Below are 18,932 nucleotides of genomic sequence, written 5' to 3' on the forward strand. Positions count from 1 at the left end.
GCCTTTACTTTATTATAGACTCGTCCCCTCTCTGCTGAATTAGTGGCAATGACTTGAGCTTCCAATTAGACTCGGCCTGAGGTCTGCCTCTATTCGTTTTTATATGCAGCAGATGGCCAAGCCATTCCTGCTTTCATCAGCCAGGCTGTCACTTGCTTAGCTTGGTTCTTCTCATCGCCGCAGACAAACTTACACACTCATTACTCAGCTCTGACTTCTCCAACAGGGCTGCTATTCAGATCATATACGAAACAAGCTAGAGTGAAACATCACTGGATGGCAGTATTGAGCTGTACTGAGCAATGGGATCTAGCAATGCATGCAAATAAGACGTAATGGAAACAACTCCATGACCAAAGTTTTCAGCCTGGATTATTTTTGCTTTTCAATTCGAGCCTTCCACCCGATTTACACCGGCATTCTCACCTCAGCCGGAAGTGGCCTTTATCTTTGTAAGCAGCTATTTCCAAGAACGTTTCCTCCCATGTCTTGGTAATACTCTCCAAACCCTGAAATATCAAACAGAAAGAGTAATGTTAACAAACAAGGCACACGAGTGACAGATGGCAAAATCAGCATCCCTGTTCTTTTACTTTTCAGTGATACATGTCTGAATGATCAGTGACAGGATAGCGTAAATACGGAATTTTACGATGAATACCATGAATTTTCCCACCTGTTGACAATATTATGTATATAAAAAAGAATAGCTTTATCAGTAGTATTTAAATTAATTTTCTAAAAAGCACAGCCTTGACCGCACTACCACTAAACTTTCCAAAACCTAATGGGGTATTTTAGTCTGGAGGAAGAGACCGGACCTCTTCTATGGACAGTTCCCTGATGGCGGCTCCAGCGATCTCAGAGATCTTGTCAGCGTACTTGTCAAGCCCCAGAGATATGATCTTTTCCAGGGTGAACTCAGCACTTGCTTGGTCAAACGAATACTTAATCTCCTTGCAGATCTGCTTCCAGTGCCTGGAAGAGAGTGGACATTGAAAAGCAGCGTAAGTCTTAGGTTTTCCACCTTCCAGGCAATACAGAGTTTATTTATCCAGTCTAAATTCACACATTTCATGCAAAGGGCTTTATGAATTGTGCTCCATGAAACCCGCACAAGCTTTAGACCACTATTCATTAGTAAACAGAGGTGATAACACATTGAAAAACACATGCTTACTATAGGCTAATAGAGTACTCCACCATTTATAATCTGGCAGTACTACATATTCAGTTAAAGCAAAACTTGCACATTACAACTTCAGATGTTTTAAGTACATGCTAAACTTGCAGTGAACTAAAGTGAATATTTGGTGTGTGCTCATTCTACCTATAAAAGTAGGATTTTTGAGGGGTGCTTATAGAGATATCTGGAAATGACAGATTCATCACAGTACTCGATACAGGAGCATCATGACAGTTGGCAGGGAGATGGATGAAGGGTAAAACAGAGAGAGAAGAGCAGCAGAGCACTTCCTGGCTGTTCTTCATCTTTTCACAGCGACAGTGTTCTCATTGGAGACCACAGGATTTAAATAAAGAAGGACGACACGTCTCTCAAATTCCTCCCAGGTGCCAATGTGAGAAAAAAGCAGGAGATCTCAGCAGGGTTCACTGCAAGCGAGTGGGCGCATTGATGACGTTTGCAACACCCAATAGACACCAAAAATGTCAAAAACTACAAGAATACAAATATTTCAGGATGACAATCTCTCCAGTGGAATTAATAAGTTACGTCTTGCCCCTGCCTGCTGCGTCACCCCCCCACCTGAACACTCCTGGGGTTTGTGTGTTGTTGTGAACGCGGCTAGCGGAAACTCTCCTGCTGAGTTGTGCATGCGTGAAAGGCAAAATCTGGAGAAAGTCCATACACAATACTTTGGACTTCCTCCAGAGGACATGTCTGAAAACAGCTTTGGTTGGAGACCCAAGTAACTATTAACCACAAAGTAAATTCAGCTTTTTTCTTCCTTGTGATATTTTTCATTATTTCTCAATTTCCTGCACCACAACTACAGTATGTGTTCTTTTGGCATTCTCTTTCTCAGACCTAATTAGTAATCTGTGCTTATTGTTATTTATCACCCAATCACAGTGGAAGTTACATCAGTAAAGTTGTCCTTCGCCCAGATAAAATCATTTTGGTGGTGCAAGAACAAAATTTACAGAACAAGAAAAGAGAAAATTAGCTTTTTCTTCAGACAGAGTGTGTTTGCATTCAAATGTGGTGCCACTATCTTGAAATAAGAGACAGAATGCAGCCAATGGATGTTCCTCTGGGAATAGAGCTACAGACACTGACTGTGAGGGAAAGCTTGGACAGAAGTCAGCAGAGCAAACACACTGGATTTGAAAACTGTAATATGCTTATTCTGTGGGAAAATGCTTAATGGCCATTGTTTTAATCAAAGTTGTAAATCATTCTCCTGTACAACAAACTGAACATGAAAACCACTCATCCCATCTGGTATCAGTCCTTTAAATAAGGACTGTAGAGCATAAACCGCTGTTTAACTATCTACATGTTGATGTTTCTGCCCCATCATGTACAGTTGAATTATTGTGAAACAACTGTTTTATATAAATATTAGATCCTTTGGTTTGAGTCACTACCTGTCTCTCATGGCTGGGTTCCTCATGTCAGCAATCAGAGGGATGATCCGCTTGAACTGATCAACCCTGTTTTTAGAGAAATCTAATATGTCCCATTCCTTATCCTGCAAACATACAAAGAACACGTCAATACTACTGTGTAATGTGGTTATGAGGGCAGGTGATGTTTTAGGTGTACAGGTGATATTAGTAACAGGTTATATGCATCCTGAAGGAACAGCCATCACTGTTAAAATGCATTTAGGTTGGGTTCTGCAAAAATTGGTATCCATTGCTAACACAAAGTGTCATTCTTCAAGATCTTGTAGATCGTGCTTTACTGATATAAAGTATTGTTTTGGCGTTTATGTGCAAATCTTGATGAAACAAAACCTAAAGTGAAACAGGAACCCTGTGCCACGTGTAACTGACTGTGGCAGAACTGACCTTTAGTTCTCTCTTGAGTTTGCAGAGTTTCCGGAACGTGTCCTGCGCTGTGGTCTCCATGTTCTCCGTCCGCAGCGTAACAAACTGACCGACTTTCCAGATGTTCCAGTTGGAGTTCCATTCCTGTCTGATCTCCCAGACCTGCTGCAGGTGGTCTATGTCCTGAACAACACACACACACACACACACACACAAAGTACACATGCTCAAAAACAGTCATCAAAATGCTTCCATTGCAGCATCTTGGATTGGAATTCAGCCTGGGGCATTCTATCTAATGTCCTGCCAATTGTCTTCAATTATATATTATCACATATTTATAAATCTGCCCAAACAAACATTCACACGTGTTGAACCCGTTTATCATAATCACAGTTGCCAATAACCTCTGGATTTACAACTTATTGTGTTGTAGTGTGTTTGATTAGGTACTGGGAGAGTTGTGCTGGGACAGACCTTCTCCAGTATGCGGATGCATTTGGAGGGCGGCTGTTCGATTTTGAAGAAGCCCAGCCCCTGAAGGATGGTGCTCTCCTCCTGTTTTAGAGCCTCCAGTTGTTTGCGATGCTCTGCTATTTGCTTGAGAGCCACCTGGGTTTTCAGTGCACTGTCAAATGGACCTGGATATATACATGCAAAATGTAGGGGAGATACATATACATGAACATGCTTATAAAGAAACATTCAAAAGCATATGTCCACACACAAAAGCAGAGAAACAAAGGGGAGACATACAATTCATACAAAGAAATCATCGGGGAAAAGAACAGTTAGATACAGGCTGTAGGTTCTAAGGAGGTTCTGTATAGATACTAGCATCTCAGTAGAGACAGACCGAAACAGAGCAACAGGAAGGTGCACACACCGAGCCGATGAAGCACTTTATAAGAAATAAGAAATATGAGTGTGTGTGACCTGTGTTGCTGAACTCCTCCAGAGTGGCCTGGATATTCTTCTTGAACTCCTCGGAGGAGAGGATAAGGCTGCTCTTGAATTTCTCTTTTTGCTTCTGCAGCATGACGTCACTGTCAATCAAGACCTGCTGGAACCACACCCAGTCCCCATTCAGCACTCCGAGCATCTCCTGCACCTGTGGGTAAAACAGTCGGTAGAATGTTGGTAAAGAATGTTGCTCACGTGTAGATATATACAACCTGTAACTACCAAATAGGTCGTTGTTATATATTATATATTTAATTTAAAGGAAGGGGAACAATAAACAAGTTGGTCTTGATTAGATGAGAGGAATTTCTTAACTCTTGCTAATAAGTCCTGAGTCGGGAAATCTGTATTTGTGTATTTATTTGTTTATTAATGAGAGATGTACTTACATCCTGCTCCACTGGGACCTCGTATTTCTCCAGGAGAGCAAACTGTTCATGGATGAGAGGAATCTGAGCTTCTGTTTTGGCCAAATCTCCCTGGAGAGTCTCCAAGAGCTTCAGGCTCGCACTGAGCTCATCCAGTGTCTGGGGGGGTTGTTTCAGCCTAAACACACACATACATAGAAACTCGATAAAGAGTCACAACACTCTAAGTACAATACACATGTCAAATGTTTACAAAATCAAAAGCTTTCCTGAATATGTCAGGACGTGTATCAGTAACACTTCCTCATAAAAACATGGTCGGTGTTGTCGCTGTACAAGACCACAAAACCTGCAGCAGATGTTGGTGGAACAGGCTTTGTATACACAAGCAATGACAATCGTAGTAATTCAGGGTCAAGATGTGAGCTGGATACTCCACTTTTTCTAAACTCATTCCTTTTTACTCACTGGAATACTATTTGTTAATACAGAATCTTTTCAAGGGACTTTGTAGACATTCTCATCTTCAACAAAGCTTCTGGAATTTGAAAGCTTTTGACAGAAAGCTAATAGCATGGGGCCTGGTTAGGGGCGTTTCCAGCCAGAGTGTCTTTGCAGTCTACTGCACATAGCCTCTCATAGAATTTACCCAAAATGTCAGATCAACCAAGAGATAATGAACAATTAAAATTTGTTGCTTTCTCATGATTGACTGTCGAAATAAAACCTGCCACCTTAACATTTTTACATTTCAAAATAATGTGCTTTCAGGATTCCACCGTGGTTTAAAAGATCATGAACTGTGGATCTCTGTTAGATGTCTTCTTCTCTACTGCAATGAAAACAATTCCTTTCACTTGACTCCCCACCTGGTGGCATTGGCTTGCAGGGATGCGTGAATTTCTTTGAGGCGGGTGCTGGCAATGTGAGTGAGCAGCTCAGTGAATTTGGTTTGCCATTCATAGCAATGCTGCGACGCGAAGGACTTGAGCGGTGAACAGTCCAGCCTGACAAAGCCTATGTTCAATACCGTCTCCTCCTGTTGAACAGTGTTGGCCTTTTCTGCGTACCTGAAGGCGAACGAGAGATGAGGGAGATGTCAAACAGCTACTTTGAAAGGATTTCTTCAGTCATATTCAAATAGAAGTTCACAGCTATATAGTCGCCACATTACGATTTGCTTGGAAGGTAACAGGTGAAAGTTGTTAGTTTCTTTCAGTGAGTTATGATCTACTAATCTGTATGCCAGAGCTTTTTCAGGTAAAAGTATCAAAAGGTAACTTCTTAAACAGGTCAACTAAAGAATGATGTTTAGAAATCTTCTTTTTTTGTACAGTACTTTTGTATATCTGCATCAAAAGAAGTGACTGGTGGGTTAAGTCTCTGATAGCGTTGTATAAAGGAGTCCTTGTTCATCTCCCAGATGTCCCTGTATTTGTCCCAGGTCTTCAGATAGGCCTGCAGGAGGTTGCCATTAGCTGTCATCCCTGCGGCAACTGTAGCCTGAATCTTCTTTATCTCCTCGTCTTGCTCTGAGGGATCAAAGAGGTTTAGCGTGACAACGGAGGCAAAAGTAGAAGGAAAACATGCTCACATATACATAAATATACAACTGCTTGGTAATCAATAGCCATTTTCAGACATGTCCTGCGGAGGATCTCCAGAGACTTGGGTCTGGACTTTCTCTGCAGTTTGCCTTTCACAAATGCCGAACGCAAAGTGGGGTTCTCTGCTCAGGGGCCTTCACAACAGCAACAATTTGTCTGCAGGATTCAGGTGAGGGGGGGGTGCAGCAGGCAGGAGCAGGATGTAACGTATGAATTCTGCTGCGGAGATCACATGTTGTTTGCAACACATCCACAATGGCGTCAGCTCTAATCACTACGAACTCTCTTGACATCTTCGTCGGTGTCTTCTACGTATATCACACCGCTTTCTTATCCTGAGATTTTTTTACATTACGTAACAGTACATGTCATTTAGCTGACGCTTTTATCCAAAGCGACTTCCAATTAGTGCATTCAACATCAATGCCATTCAGTGCGGTCCATTCAGGGGTTTATAGGAAGTGTCATAAACCCCCCTCTCGCTCACAGTGAATCTTTAGAGGATCCCTACTGTTTACTCACATCTGATTTTATGGAGTTTATGGAAAAACTCATCAGAAACTCTGGAGACTCTCACTTTAACATTTGCGTTCGCACTTACACGTCCACCGGAGAAACTGCAGAGGATCTCCGGAGCTCAGTGCGTGTCTGAAAGCAGCGATAGTTTGTTTTTCATGTACATCAAGTCTGAATTTGCCCAGTACTCTGTAAAAAGATGTACATACTGTTCTAACAGAATGTACATTTTCTAAGGAAAACTTGCTGAATATCATGAACAGACTTTTTTAAAAAACAGTTCCAACCTATGATGATGTTTATGGGCTTCCTCTTTGACTGCTTGCGGTTGAGAAGTTCAGGCAGTCGCTTAATGCTCGCGATGGTCTTGATGAGCTGAGGCATAATGTTCACAATCTGCCCAAGCTTTCCGAGCGTCGGGGAGAACTCCACCTGTCGAAACAGAGAGAGACAGACACTCACACTGCTGTCCAGATCATTTACATACCTGTGTGTGGGTGTCTCAAAGCACCAAAGTGTGCAGAAAAAACAAAAGTTATACCATAACCATGCATCATCTCTGCTGTGATAAACACAACAAAATGCTCCCAAAATAAAGTCCTTACACCTATGTGTGTTTTGGTGTACTGCCATGGGCCCAGGGTGGAATTTCTCTCATTCCTATTGGTTACTGAAAGTTAAAAAGTCAAATTCTAATATGAGCCTGATAGAGACGAGAAGGAGGAGGAAGAAGGGAACAACCTTTTGGTTCCATTTCTGTCTGTGGTTATATTAAGTATTTACCGAAATAAATGGAAACTAACAATAAAACATGACGTTTAATTTACATGGCTTCACAAATACAAGAAGAGAAGAAGATCAGGTTTCCTCCACTCTGTTCCAGTGAGGCTACACTAGGAGAGATGAGTGGGACTGACTGGTATTCAGGTAAGATCTGCATCGTCTTATGGTCCTGTTAGTAACTTGTATGGCAGTTAGGCTTTGTGTGGATTAAATCCCCCAGAGCTACACAAAATAAATCATTTGTCCTTCCTAGTCTGCATCTGTTGAGTCCTACATTTCTGCAGATGTAGGTGTGAGTTTGTGCTCCATGCTGTTTATTCAGGACATACAGCTATTGTCCTGGCAGGGATGGATGACTCTGTGTGTGTATTTCTGTGTACCTTTTAGGTTTCCTCCGTCAGCGAGCACACAGCAGACACAGTGTAAACAAGTCATTATCACACGACCTAATCGGATTACGAGGGGTTTGCCTGTACCTTTGGTGTGTTTTGGGGAGTTGCCTGGTGCAGTGTCACCAGGACTTTGAACAGTGGATTGGGTGTCGTCTTGCTGTCTCCGTTGATGGCCCTGGACAGCTTCTTCATCGAGTGCTTGATGTTGCTCCTAAGAGCTTCCTCGACCATTTGGTCCACCTTCTCCGTGTAGGCCAACCAGTGCCCCTGGACCTTAAAGACCATGGTAAAAATGTACTGTGATTGCTATTTGATGTACATGTAATTATCTAACCATGTGAAAGTTAGGTCTCCCACAATAATCTCATAAATATTATTGGTCCTCTAGCGATTGGATGTTACCAATATTGAATGACTGACACAAAACGCAGCACAGACCTCAGATCCGTCACGGGAGAAAGTGTTGTAGATGCGGGTCATGATCTCAGTGATTTCTTGGTGTGCTGAGAGCAGTATTTGGAGTTGGCTCTGCTGTTGAGCCTTCTGGTCATCCTCAAACTCCAGGTCCCTACAAAGGAAGCAGCCAACAAAGGAAACCAATGTGCATCACTTGAGATCCATGTTATGATTATGATGCAACCTATGCACATCGCTTCAGACACGGAGGTGCTTGTTGTTGACTTGATCAGTGCGCTGAGAAAACACAGTCGCCACTGAGTCCAAGAGAAAATTAATGAAACAATTCAGAAGTTTACTGAGAAATGATGTGTATAATTAAATGAAGAAAAAAAAACATTACCCAGTGTTAAATGCAGAAATGAATATGTCATAAAATGTGGATTTAAATATAACTTATATCTCAAGAGTTTTTATTTTTCATTAAGTTGGAGTTGAACTATGAACAACAAGAAATCACATCATTGTTTCTACCTGTACATGGTCTTTCCATCTAGTCTAATCAGCAGCGTCTCACTGATCTGGTGACAGAGGCTGGAGATGGAGAGATTGGACACTTTGTAACCATCAACTATCAGCTGGACCTGCGGAGCAGAGGAGAGGGAACAAGAGGAGCTGCTCAAGTCACTAATGTGGTTTTAAAACTGGTTCCAAATTGTGTCCATCTTCTAAAGTAAACTGAAAAGGATAGTCAGGGGATCTGGATCATGTAAGGTCACTGTCATGTAAGATCAAAGTGCGAAGGGGATGTTTTAGAAAACTGTTTTGTAACCGTTGTTAACAGCTACTTCCAAGTGAAGGTGAATCCTGCTTGACAACTCACTAAATAACACTTGATCACCTAAAATATTAATTAACATGTTTATTACGTGACTGCATCCCAGCATCAGCCGGTTTTAATATTTGAAACTGCCAAATCCCCAATAAAGCAGTTCTTCTTTAAATATTATTCCGTCTCTTTTGTCAGATAATGGAACGTTTATGAAATAGTGACTAAAGATCAGATTTTATAACAGTGACATCATCTGGTGCACTGTGATTTCAGTTGGAAGCGAGAGCATATCTTTTTATTATTAATGATGTAACTTTGTCTTCAGTCAGTCAGCAACAGCTGCATTTACAGGTTTGGCCCTGATACTGCAGTCCAAACAGGAAAAGGGTATTGTGACAATAACAATAAAACTGCACCAACATCCATTGAAAGTTTTGAACTGTGTACTCCAACCTTGTCAACATGCAGGAGACAGTCGCGGATGAAGAGGTGAGACGGTCCCTTAGACAGCCACATGAGCTTGGTCAGTCCTGGCTGAATCTTCTTATCCATCAGGTGAATCCGCTCCCGAAACAGACCCAACTCATCAGGAGACAGCGTTGCAATGACTCTGATAAACACACACACACACACACACACACACACACACACACACACACACACACACACACACACACACACACACACGCACGCACACGCACACGCACACGCACACGCACACACGCACACACCGGTTATTGACTAACAGCTAGAACCCTGTGTGTGAGTTTACAATTGTGTATGTACAGTTGATGTGTGCTTTTATTCAGTTCTGAATATGAGGACATGACTCTTTGTATCCAGGTTATTTATTAAAGAATAGTCAAAAACATTTGTTCAAATGCTCATTATTACAGCATTCAGTGGAGAATACGGACAGGAAATTTGGAAAATGTGCAAGGAATATGAATTATCCACTATGACTAAAATCCAGTGTCACACTCCTCACAGGAGTGAACTCCTACAATCATAATGGCCTTCTCATTTGAAGTTATCGGCAAAGTGTCTTCCAAACTAAAACTACCCCCCTGTGGTTGTGTGCCTCCACCAACCAGTCCAATTTCAATCCCTCCAGGTGTTCCTGACTTATTGCATTGACAAAAATATTAACTTTAAACCTCCCAAAACGAACCACAAATTCAACCTTGGAGTCTAAGAAAACATATTTTGTGATGCCACAATGACCTCGCCCTTGGACTACAAAATCAAAGAAGTTCATCTTTGTGTCCAAGTAAAGTTTGTACCAGATTTGATGAAATTCCCTCCAGACATTCTTGAGATGTTCATGGGACAGACGGACATACCACAACAACCCAAAAAACTAAATTCCTCTAGCCACTGGCTGTCACTTGCATGGAGGCATGACAATAAATTCTGATGATTATAATATAACAATACATCAGGAACCCAATTAAAAAAAATCCTCATTAAGTGTTGTATGCATGTTTGTTCTCCTCTTCTGTGTTTGTTTGTGTTTGTGTTTCCAACCTGTTGTAGTTCCTGATCAACAGCAGAGCTCTCTCCCGTAGGACCCTGAGCTCCTCTCTGTCCTGGTAAATGTTAAACACACACTGGTTGACCTCAAACTTGAGTCGATCCCAGTAGTCAATCTCAGAGAACAGGTTCAACAGATTGCTGGACAAGAAAACACAGGAAAAAAACAGCATTTGCCAGGTGTGTGTCAACGTTCACAGATGACAGTGTACATTGTAAGACATCCCATGAATGTATGCAGAAATGAAAATGCACTGTGCTCTCTGTCCTGTAAGTTGAGTTTTGTGTAACCCACATGTCAAAGTTAATGTCCAGCTTGGCATGGTTGTGCTTGCAGCGCAACAAGAGCGGCTGCTCCAGTCTCTTCCGGTACTCTGCATCCAGGTTCTGGTTCCACTCACTGAAGTTCTTCTTCACCATCTCATCCAAAACCTGGACCATCTGGCCATAGCTGAGAATGAGCTGCTTGCGGCTGTATGACTCAGGTATGAAGTGGGCCTTCTGAAGCACCTGGAGGAGAGAAAACAAACTAAGTAAGAATCTGGAAAGGATGGAGGTCCTGAAGGGACACTAGTCGTAATAACTAGTGTGTGCCAAGCCTAAAAGAAATAGAATACTGTGTAATCCAATGGGCTCACCTCCATGGATCTGTCAATGCGGTGTCTGAGGGCCATGACCCAGTGGGTGTGTCCTGCTATCCGGGGCATGTGGTCTGAAAAAGACCTTTTCTTCTGGTTCAGCTCCTTGTTGACCATTTTGAGCTCACTGATAAAGATGTTGTACACTTCCTCCACCTTCTCGTCTGTGGTGCTCTTAATGGCCTGTGAGAGAGTGAAGAGAAAGAGCACATTCATTGTGCGAGGGTAAGAGAGGTGAAACGTTGGGCAGCAAAGCAAATAGAGAAGGAGAGTTTGCGAATGAGCCTCGTACTAAATGTTACGAGCATTGAGAATGGAGACAAATTTGGGGGAAATGAAAAAAGCTCTCCATATGACAAAACAAGCACAAGCTATACATCAGCACAAATATGAGAAGTCTTTTTGCTCTCAGTGCACTGCAGTGATAAAAGAGGCAGCTCTCTACGAACTCTGTGGTGCAGGTTAACCTTAACAAACTGCAGAGACCATGAGCATCCAAGTATAAATCTATATAGCAAATATAAAATGTCAAGATTTCATATGAAGAAGGTCAATGGATGTGTTTAGGTGAGAAATGCATTTTTAGTTAGTGCGTGTGTGTACTTGTACAGATACCTTTGTGAGGACCATTTTGAGCATAGACCTTACAGAGGGAGGACTTTTTGCCCGCTGCTCATTTTCTGACTGATGGGTTGTTTGAGGGATAAGATTTGCTTTTAGTGTTCGGGTTAAAACTAGGTTCAGGCAAGGGTTGTTTTGATCTGATAGTCAATGTTAGGGTTAGAGGCTGGGGAATGCATTATGCTCTAAATCAGAGGTTTAGAAACACTTGTTGTGATTTAGGAAAGAATGAATTTGCAACCTTGAAAGAACTTGGTTTAGAAAATGGTGCTGGAATAATGCACTGTATGTGTGTGTGTTTCTCAAAGACACCTCTCGAGTAGACATGGGCCTAAAAATGTCCAGAAGCCGAATTCCTTCCTCTATCGTGTTGACCGTCTTAAACACGGAATTGATCAGGTTCCGCATCAACATCTCTAGATCCTTCACCGATGCGTGAAACCTACACAAGAACACATCCATACATGAAAACACAGACGATCAGCTTTTTTAAATCATTAATACTATTTTATTTAGTCTTAATATGAATGTGTTACAGAGCAATAGACCTACTTGTAGAATTCATTGCACCACCCGGTGTCCATGACATCAAGGATGCCCTTGTCTACAGAGCGCAGGCTCTGTAGGCCACAGTGGAAGTTGCCCTCAATCTTCTGGAGGGAGCGGGTGAACTCTGGTCCCTGGCAGCCGCTGAAGCACGGCAGGTCCCTCTGCTGGCCATCCTCCCAACGGGCAAACTGATGCTGGCAGTCACATACCTGAGAGTGCAAAAAAGTTGTCAGCTCAAAGGACGTGTGTTCAACATTTGCATTAAAATGAATGTGTCTCCTGTGACCACTTGTTTTAACTATATACACGACCATCATTATTACAAAATCTGAGTTTTTAGATTGCCTGTGTGTTTGTGTCTGTGTGTGTTGGTCTTTTGTTTTGTGTTCACACAGCTTAAAGAACGTGGGCCCATGCATTTGACTGATTCACGTGTTTTGACATGAATTTCAATGTGAATTTATGCAGTTGTTGTCTGCACATGTATTAATGTGTGTGAATGTGTGAGTGGGGGAATATTTATACCTCAAGCAGGTCTCTGAACCGCTGAATGAAAGCATCAACCACCACAAAAAAGCTAGTTTCATCCAGTTCCCAGCTTTTTGAAGAATACCTGACAACAGAAAGGAAACAGGGGGGAAGAAAAAAGAGGACAGAGGAAGTAGAGAGGAGGTAGAGAGGCAGAAACTGATGTGAAGAGACTATTGCACTGACTTAGCAAATTAGCAAACAACTTACATCAGGGCATCTCTGATCTGCACCCTTCAGATCTCAAGCTTCTGTGACCTCAGATATTCAAAACATTTTCAAATCAAGGCGATTCTGTTTTTCATTGCTCTTTAATGATCTATAAATATTTTCACTGACCACTGCAATGGAAAAATATTGTTTCTATTGCTCATCTTTAAGTACCTAAATGGCCTTCCAACCGAATACCTTTCAGTTTTATTTGTATCTAGTACGTGTCCTCTCCACCGCTAACATGTGCAGATGGAGCCCAGCTGATAACTCCCAGGTTTCACAGTGCTACAAAGGGAGACTGAGCCTTTGCAATCAGAGCCTCCATATTATGGAATTCATTCCACATAGAAGTATTCTCTTGCTTGTTTTAAATCCCTTCTTAAATTGTTTCTTTTAATGAAAAGTTTTATGAATGGTTGACATCTGCTCTTCTTTACACTTAACATTCCAATTGTATTGCTGTATTTTCTCTTATCCATGTCTCATTGTTATATAAAACCCATTTAAGCGGTAAATGATTACATTTTAAATTAATCTGTTCAATTTTGATCACCATTAAAGTCCCTTGAGGAACAGGTGAGATTTCACCTACTTTTGGTGAGTCTGCGAAGCGTGCAAGTAAACGTCCTTCCAGTACTGGCAGCACTGGATGCAGTCGCTGAGGTTTTGTTTGCTGGATAACACGTAGCCCTCAAAGATCCTGTCCAGAGAGATGCTCTGGCAGCACAGGCGGATGATCTCATTACTCATCTGCAACATGGCAGAAAACAAACAATAAGTATTGGGAAACCAAAACGTTCACAAATATAAACTAAAATCTATTTGGTATGATGAGTTTACACAAAAGCCAAATCACTACATTGTATCATTATACATTGTGCATATTGATTGTTATGAGTTTCCAAATGTCCTTTTAGTTGCTAGTAGCGTCATGATGATGAGAGAGAGAGCGAGAGCGAGAGAGAGAGGGCACCAGACGACAGTGGGTCAGAACTTAACTACACAGATTATTTGAGGTTGTCAATTGAGATAATCCCTCCCATGTCGTGAATCGCAGGTACCTTGCAGAACAGACTGGTGATCTTGTCACTCGTGTTGTAGTGGTCCGAGTTGACCCAGACGATGCGAATGAGACTGACGATGTGTTGCAGTTTCGGAGCAACGTCGCTTGGCTTGAGCCGGGCAAGTTGCTCGCAGGGCTCCTTCAGCATGGTCAGGAAGGACAGGTTTGACTCGGCCTGCAGCGAGCAATCCTGGTAAACACACATATACAAATGAAATGTAATATTAATTATTTCTTATCACTTTATTATTCCATCTCTCTGGTGCTTCAGCACTTTGCATTTGGAGTGTGAAAATGATTGTGGGTGTAACATCCTGCGAGATAGCGGTGTTAGCAATGCTAATATCTATGAGCGTGTGTTTTTTGTTAAAGTGAGAGATTAATTTAGGCTTGATGCTTGCAGACTTCCTGTACCTGTACTTCCTCGACCTCTTTGCAGAAGCGCTGAACATACAGAGACTTGGCGAGCTCCAGGATGCTCTTGATGTGCAAGACCTGAGGCTTTTGGAGCTGCTGCATGACGTCCGACAGCTTGACACAGCGAGTCTTCCAGAAGGCGATCTCCTCCAGCAGACCACAGTCGTCCCACATCTGCATCGTCTCTTGACCGTGCAGCAGCTCCTTGATCTGATCTGTCCAGTGGATGATGACAGCTGAAATCGGCGAGTGCAGAAGAGGAAAATGTTTAGATGGATGGACATGGACATGGACACACACACATGTTCACAGCTCCTCAGGCTTACACTCCATTCTCTGAACCAGCTTCTTGTCTTTGCTGGCCTGCTCGGGGCTGGACTGTAGGGCTTCCATCGGGATGTACAGGACTGTGTTGCCCCCCATCTTATAGACATCATCTGTTTAAAAATAAAATGACATCAAATATTACTCTGAATCATGTGTGCATATGGCTCTATGGAACTTTCTTATAGACAATGTTGTGCACAGTTTTGATAATTTCTATCTCATCATCCTGGCTTTTACATACATTTGTAGTAAACACACAATTTGCAGTCAGAGAAGGGCTTCACTGTAGCTGAATTAAATCTCCCGGCTACATTACAGAGATGTGGGAGTCAAGAATCAACAATCTATAAAACAATTTGGGAGCCTGACTAGTAATTATGCTGTACAAATTGTATTTTCAAAGGGAATATTATCAAAACTACTTTTCCACTTTTCTGTGGTGGTACAGATTTTGTTAACTTCCTATAAACACAAGCCAGGAAATCACAATCTCCTTCATTCCATAACAAGGGCAAATATCTTGAAGAATCAGGTGTCCCTTCCACAGCACAGAAGGTGGCAAAGCACACTTGTGACTCCAGGCTGACAAATATTAGAAAATACTTAATCTATTGGTCTATTTAAAAGACAGAAGGAGTCTACTTTTAACTCGGCTGCAGGAAAAATCACCTCAAGGGGAAAAAGTCTTGTTTGTATTTATGGGTTCATTCATTTCACCTAGATCTAGGACCATTAGTCAACTGTCTCTCACAGGTCTCCCCCCCGGTACCCACCAGTGAGGCTGGCAAAGTAGCAGTGCATGTTGTTGGTGTAGCTGTCCTTGATGCTCTTCTCCATGTTCGTGCTGAGTGCGACTGCGGGGGCGTGCAGACAGGTCATGTCGTGGAGCAGCCTCTCGGTGGAGTCGCCGCGGACTGTGCTAACCTGTACATCCGTGTCAAACATCTCTGGTGTGATTATGGCTCCTGGCTTGCGGGTAAAATAGCACAGCTGCTCTGCCACCTGTCCCTACAAAAAGGAATTTCCAGGTGTGGTGGTGAAGAGAAACAGAAAGAGAACACAGAGAGGAACTCAACAACTCTCTATGGTGAAGCACTTTCCCTATAGTATTGAATTAAAAGTGAAAAGTGTGCTGTACCGGTTGGGGCATGGAAAACTCCACCCGCAGTTTAGCACTGGTGTCCATGTAGACCACCACGGTTGTGATAGAGGTGTCCATGATAAATTGATCCAAAGCCCTCTCATTCTCCTCTGTCCACGAGTCTTCTGTTAGACCAGAAACAGCCAGACATCGAGTAAACAACTTCCAGTGGATGGTAAGATGAAGAGATGGATCCATGGAGAAAAGGAGGGAGGGAAAGAACATAAGGTGTTTATTTAGTTGGATAACGTCTGTGCATACCAAGAAGTGATGAAAGAAAAAGTAGAAATTACAAATTCCAATTAATGACCCAGCTTTACCAGGCGAAGGGTCTTTAGGTTGTCCTCCTCCATTTCATTCAAAGCTGCAACCTCAAATATGTCTCCTTTTCCTATGAAACACACACACACACACACACACACATGTTGAAACATCAATGGTATCCAATTTTAATGTTAACTAACTCTCGCCAAGTTCTGTTTTTTGTATTTGTTGGTTTGCAGGACTACACAAACATTAGATAATGGATTATCACGAAACATGGCGGGAGAATGTGGTACGAGTCAGGGAAGAGCCTGTTACATTTTGGAACAGATCTGGCTAAATGAAGGGATCCAGGAATTCTCTTTCTACTTCTTCTCCAAATTGTTAAATTACACTACAACATTAGTGGCACATTAGTTATTTTCAAATTATTGCACAATGCTTAATTTCACACAGTGAAAATATTACGTAAATCGAATTGAAGTTGTAAAACGAGGCTTACCTACTTTTGGCAGTAGGTGGTGCTATCACTATCACTACATACAGACTAATAGATCTGTTCAGGTCAAAACAACTTTTGTTTCTCTTCAGATGGTACAAATCTTTCACCTTTGCAACAGTCTGAGACACCAAAGGAACACTGAAACAGTGAGATTAAAGCAAACTGACAACAGATTCTTTGAAGTGTACATCTGATGCATTATTGCATCAATATGCATCTTATTTTACAATCCATTACTAGATAGAAAGACAAAAATGTACAATACTGACTAGCTGTTAGCTAGCTTCTTTTCTGGCTAGCTAACCATAGCTAGATCAACTAAATAAAATTCGAAATAGAACAGTATATACTTAATAGACTTTATACTTTATGTGCATTTGAAAATATGTTTTGGATTTTCTTTATTCAGAGTGTGATGTCTGGTCGCAATCCTTCCAGACTCACAGATGATATGGTCATAAAGATGCTGTATGAAGAACAGGATGAGGAAAATGAGGAGGCAATTCTTGGTCTTGATTCTGAGTCAAGGACCTAGACTACTGTGTGTTCTAGAATCTACAGGATCAAGCTGGAGTTGTGGGAAGTGTCTTGAAATCCAGCGCTCCTAAATGAAGATTGATTGACATCAAAGTCTCCTTCTACTAAATGGAGAAGACAACAAGACATTTCCTGTTGCCACCAGTGTCGGTGCTCGGGCCCTAATAATAATCAAACCAATTAATAACGTCCCGGTGGCAGTTGATAGCAGTTGGTGCTGTTGCTAGTTAGCTTGCACGGTAGCTAGCTAGCCTCTTCCACAAGTTAGTCAGCTTCTTCACTGGTTTGCTCAGACAGAACTGGGACTTGCCCACACTGAGACCAAACCATACAACTTTCATTCAGTTTAATATAGAAGCAGTCAAACTATGTTCTCTGGCAGTGTCTCACTGACTGGTCTGACCTGGGTGAGGCTCATGTGAGTAGGTGGAACAAACAGACGAGTTGACAACATGTTGAGCAGTAACGTTAGATCCTCACCTGACATCCTCCACTTCACGTTCCACTCTCGTGTTGGCTGTACACGTCTCCATGGAAACGTTTGGTTGCCCGGGGGAACTCCGGAGAGGAGGAGCTTCACGGTCTGTCCTCACGGTCTCGTTCTGGCCCCTCCCCCTCCACATTCTAAACATTACAAATATTTATACTTTCATCTTCACTATACTGCACAAATATTTGAAACCAAGTGTATTTTTAGCTTGAAAAAGTATACTTCAGAATTCAAAACTTTCGGCCAATAATTCGATACATTATTACATAGTTTCTTATTCTTTATCTCTGCCTGTTGTTTTATACCGTTTCTGCCGTTTGCCTGTCTTGACTGTAATTACACTGACTTGTTTGAATCACCTTATTGCACAAAACAAAAATAAAAAAATCTGCTATTTCCCACTCATCCAATACACTAAATGAATACTACCAATGTAAAACACATTATTCTACATTTACATACAGCAGGTACTGTGTGTAAATGAAACAATACCTTTTTCCTCAAGTGTTTTCAGTCAAGCCTGCGTAATATATTTATACATTAGTTCAGTCAAGTCACATGACTTCATATAGCATATTAAAAAAACAACAGGAGTTGACTCAAAGTGTTTTACAATCATATACAATATGTTTTAAAGGAATACAGTAAGTAGTGTGATGATGAAATCCAAGTTACCATTAACAGATTAAAATGCTGTAAAACACAATAAAAACCAGATAAACAAAAAAATGGATACTAATAGAATTGTCTCAGACTGAACTAAAAGCATTGTAAAAAAAAAAAGGCAAGTACAGTATTGTCCATTGTGAGACAGGACTTATGGGACAGAAGAGTACTGTAAAGCCTGAGAGCAGCAGAGAGGAGTTGTGAGTAAAACAAATTATAATCACCAAAATACTGGAGGCCCATACGATCAAAACACAACCTGGGGAAATGATTTATTAATCCTTCTATGCTTTTAAAGGCTTTAAATAGCATGAAAAATACAGAAATACAAGAAAGAGTACATTTGCTTAACAATATAAACGATTCATTAATCCACCACCTACATATTTAAAAGCATGCAGTAATAAAAAACAAAACTTACAAGTGTGCGTTATAGATCTTTAAAATAACTCTTTAATTAAACCGGTTGAATTCTAAGTTCAGATGCATGACCTTGGAAAGCCTCTGCTCTGACATCTTTCTGCTGTCTTCTCATCTGGACTTCACCAAACAGTGGCAGTCCAGCGTC

At 41.6% G+C, this 18,932-nt stretch overlaps 1 protein-coding gene across 1 annotated transcript in view; it reads right to left on the reverse strand.

Annotated features, from left to right (window-relative positions):
* Window positions 1-15,758, reverse strand: part of dnah2 (dynein, axonemal, heavy chain 2) — a 56,269-nt gene extending 40,511 nt beyond the window's left edge. Inside the window, exons 1-23 of the mRNA XM_047339005.1 lie at window positions 15,538-15,758; window positions 14,764-14,874; window positions 14,435-14,673; window positions 14,019-14,210; window positions 12,220-12,425; window positions 11,980-12,109; window positions 11,047-11,229; window positions 10,704-10,918; window positions 10,403-10,549; window positions 9,329-9,485; window positions 8,578-8,687; window positions 8,086-8,215; window positions 7,763-7,920; window positions 6,760-6,959; window positions 5,689-5,881; window positions 5,219-5,419; window positions 4,371-4,527; window positions 3,955-4,129; window positions 3,496-3,659; window positions 3,040-3,201; window positions 2,614-2,717; window positions 822-978; window positions 427-509 (exon numbers count right to left, since the gene is read on the reverse strand). Coding sequence (XP_047194961.1) covers window positions 427-509; window positions 822-978; window positions 2,614-2,717; window positions 3,040-3,201; window positions 3,496-3,659; window positions 3,955-4,129; window positions 4,371-4,527; window positions 5,219-5,419; window positions 5,689-5,881; window positions 6,760-6,959; window positions 7,763-7,920; window positions 8,086-8,215; window positions 8,578-8,687; window positions 9,329-9,485; window positions 10,403-10,549; window positions 10,704-10,918; window positions 11,047-11,229; window positions 11,980-12,109; window positions 12,220-12,425; window positions 14,019-14,210; window positions 14,435-14,673; window positions 14,764-14,874; window positions 15,538-15,709 — 3,746 coding nt within the window. The 5' untranslated portion in view covers window positions 15,710-15,758. The remainder of the gene's footprint in view (window positions 1-426; window positions 510-821; window positions 979-2,613; window positions 2,718-3,039; window positions 3,202-3,495; window positions 3,660-3,954; window positions 4,130-4,370; window positions 4,528-5,218; window positions 5,420-5,688; window positions 5,882-6,759; window positions 6,960-7,762; window positions 7,921-8,085; window positions 8,216-8,577; window positions 8,688-9,328; window positions 9,486-10,402; window positions 10,550-10,703; window positions 10,919-11,046; window positions 11,230-11,979; window positions 12,110-12,219; window positions 12,426-14,018; window positions 14,211-14,434; window positions 14,674-14,763; window positions 14,875-15,537) is intronic.
* Between the last annotated feature and the right edge of the window lie 3,174 nt (window positions 15,759-18,932).

The sequence above is a fragment of the Hippoglossus stenolepis genome, chromosome 23 (assembly GCF_022539355.2).
Source record: "Hippoglossus stenolepis isolate QCI-W04-F060 chromosome 23, HSTE1.2, whole genome shotgun sequence".
Lineage (NCBI taxonomy): Eukaryota > Metazoa > Chordata > Actinopteri > Pleuronectiformes > Pleuronectidae > Hippoglossus > Hippoglossus stenolepis.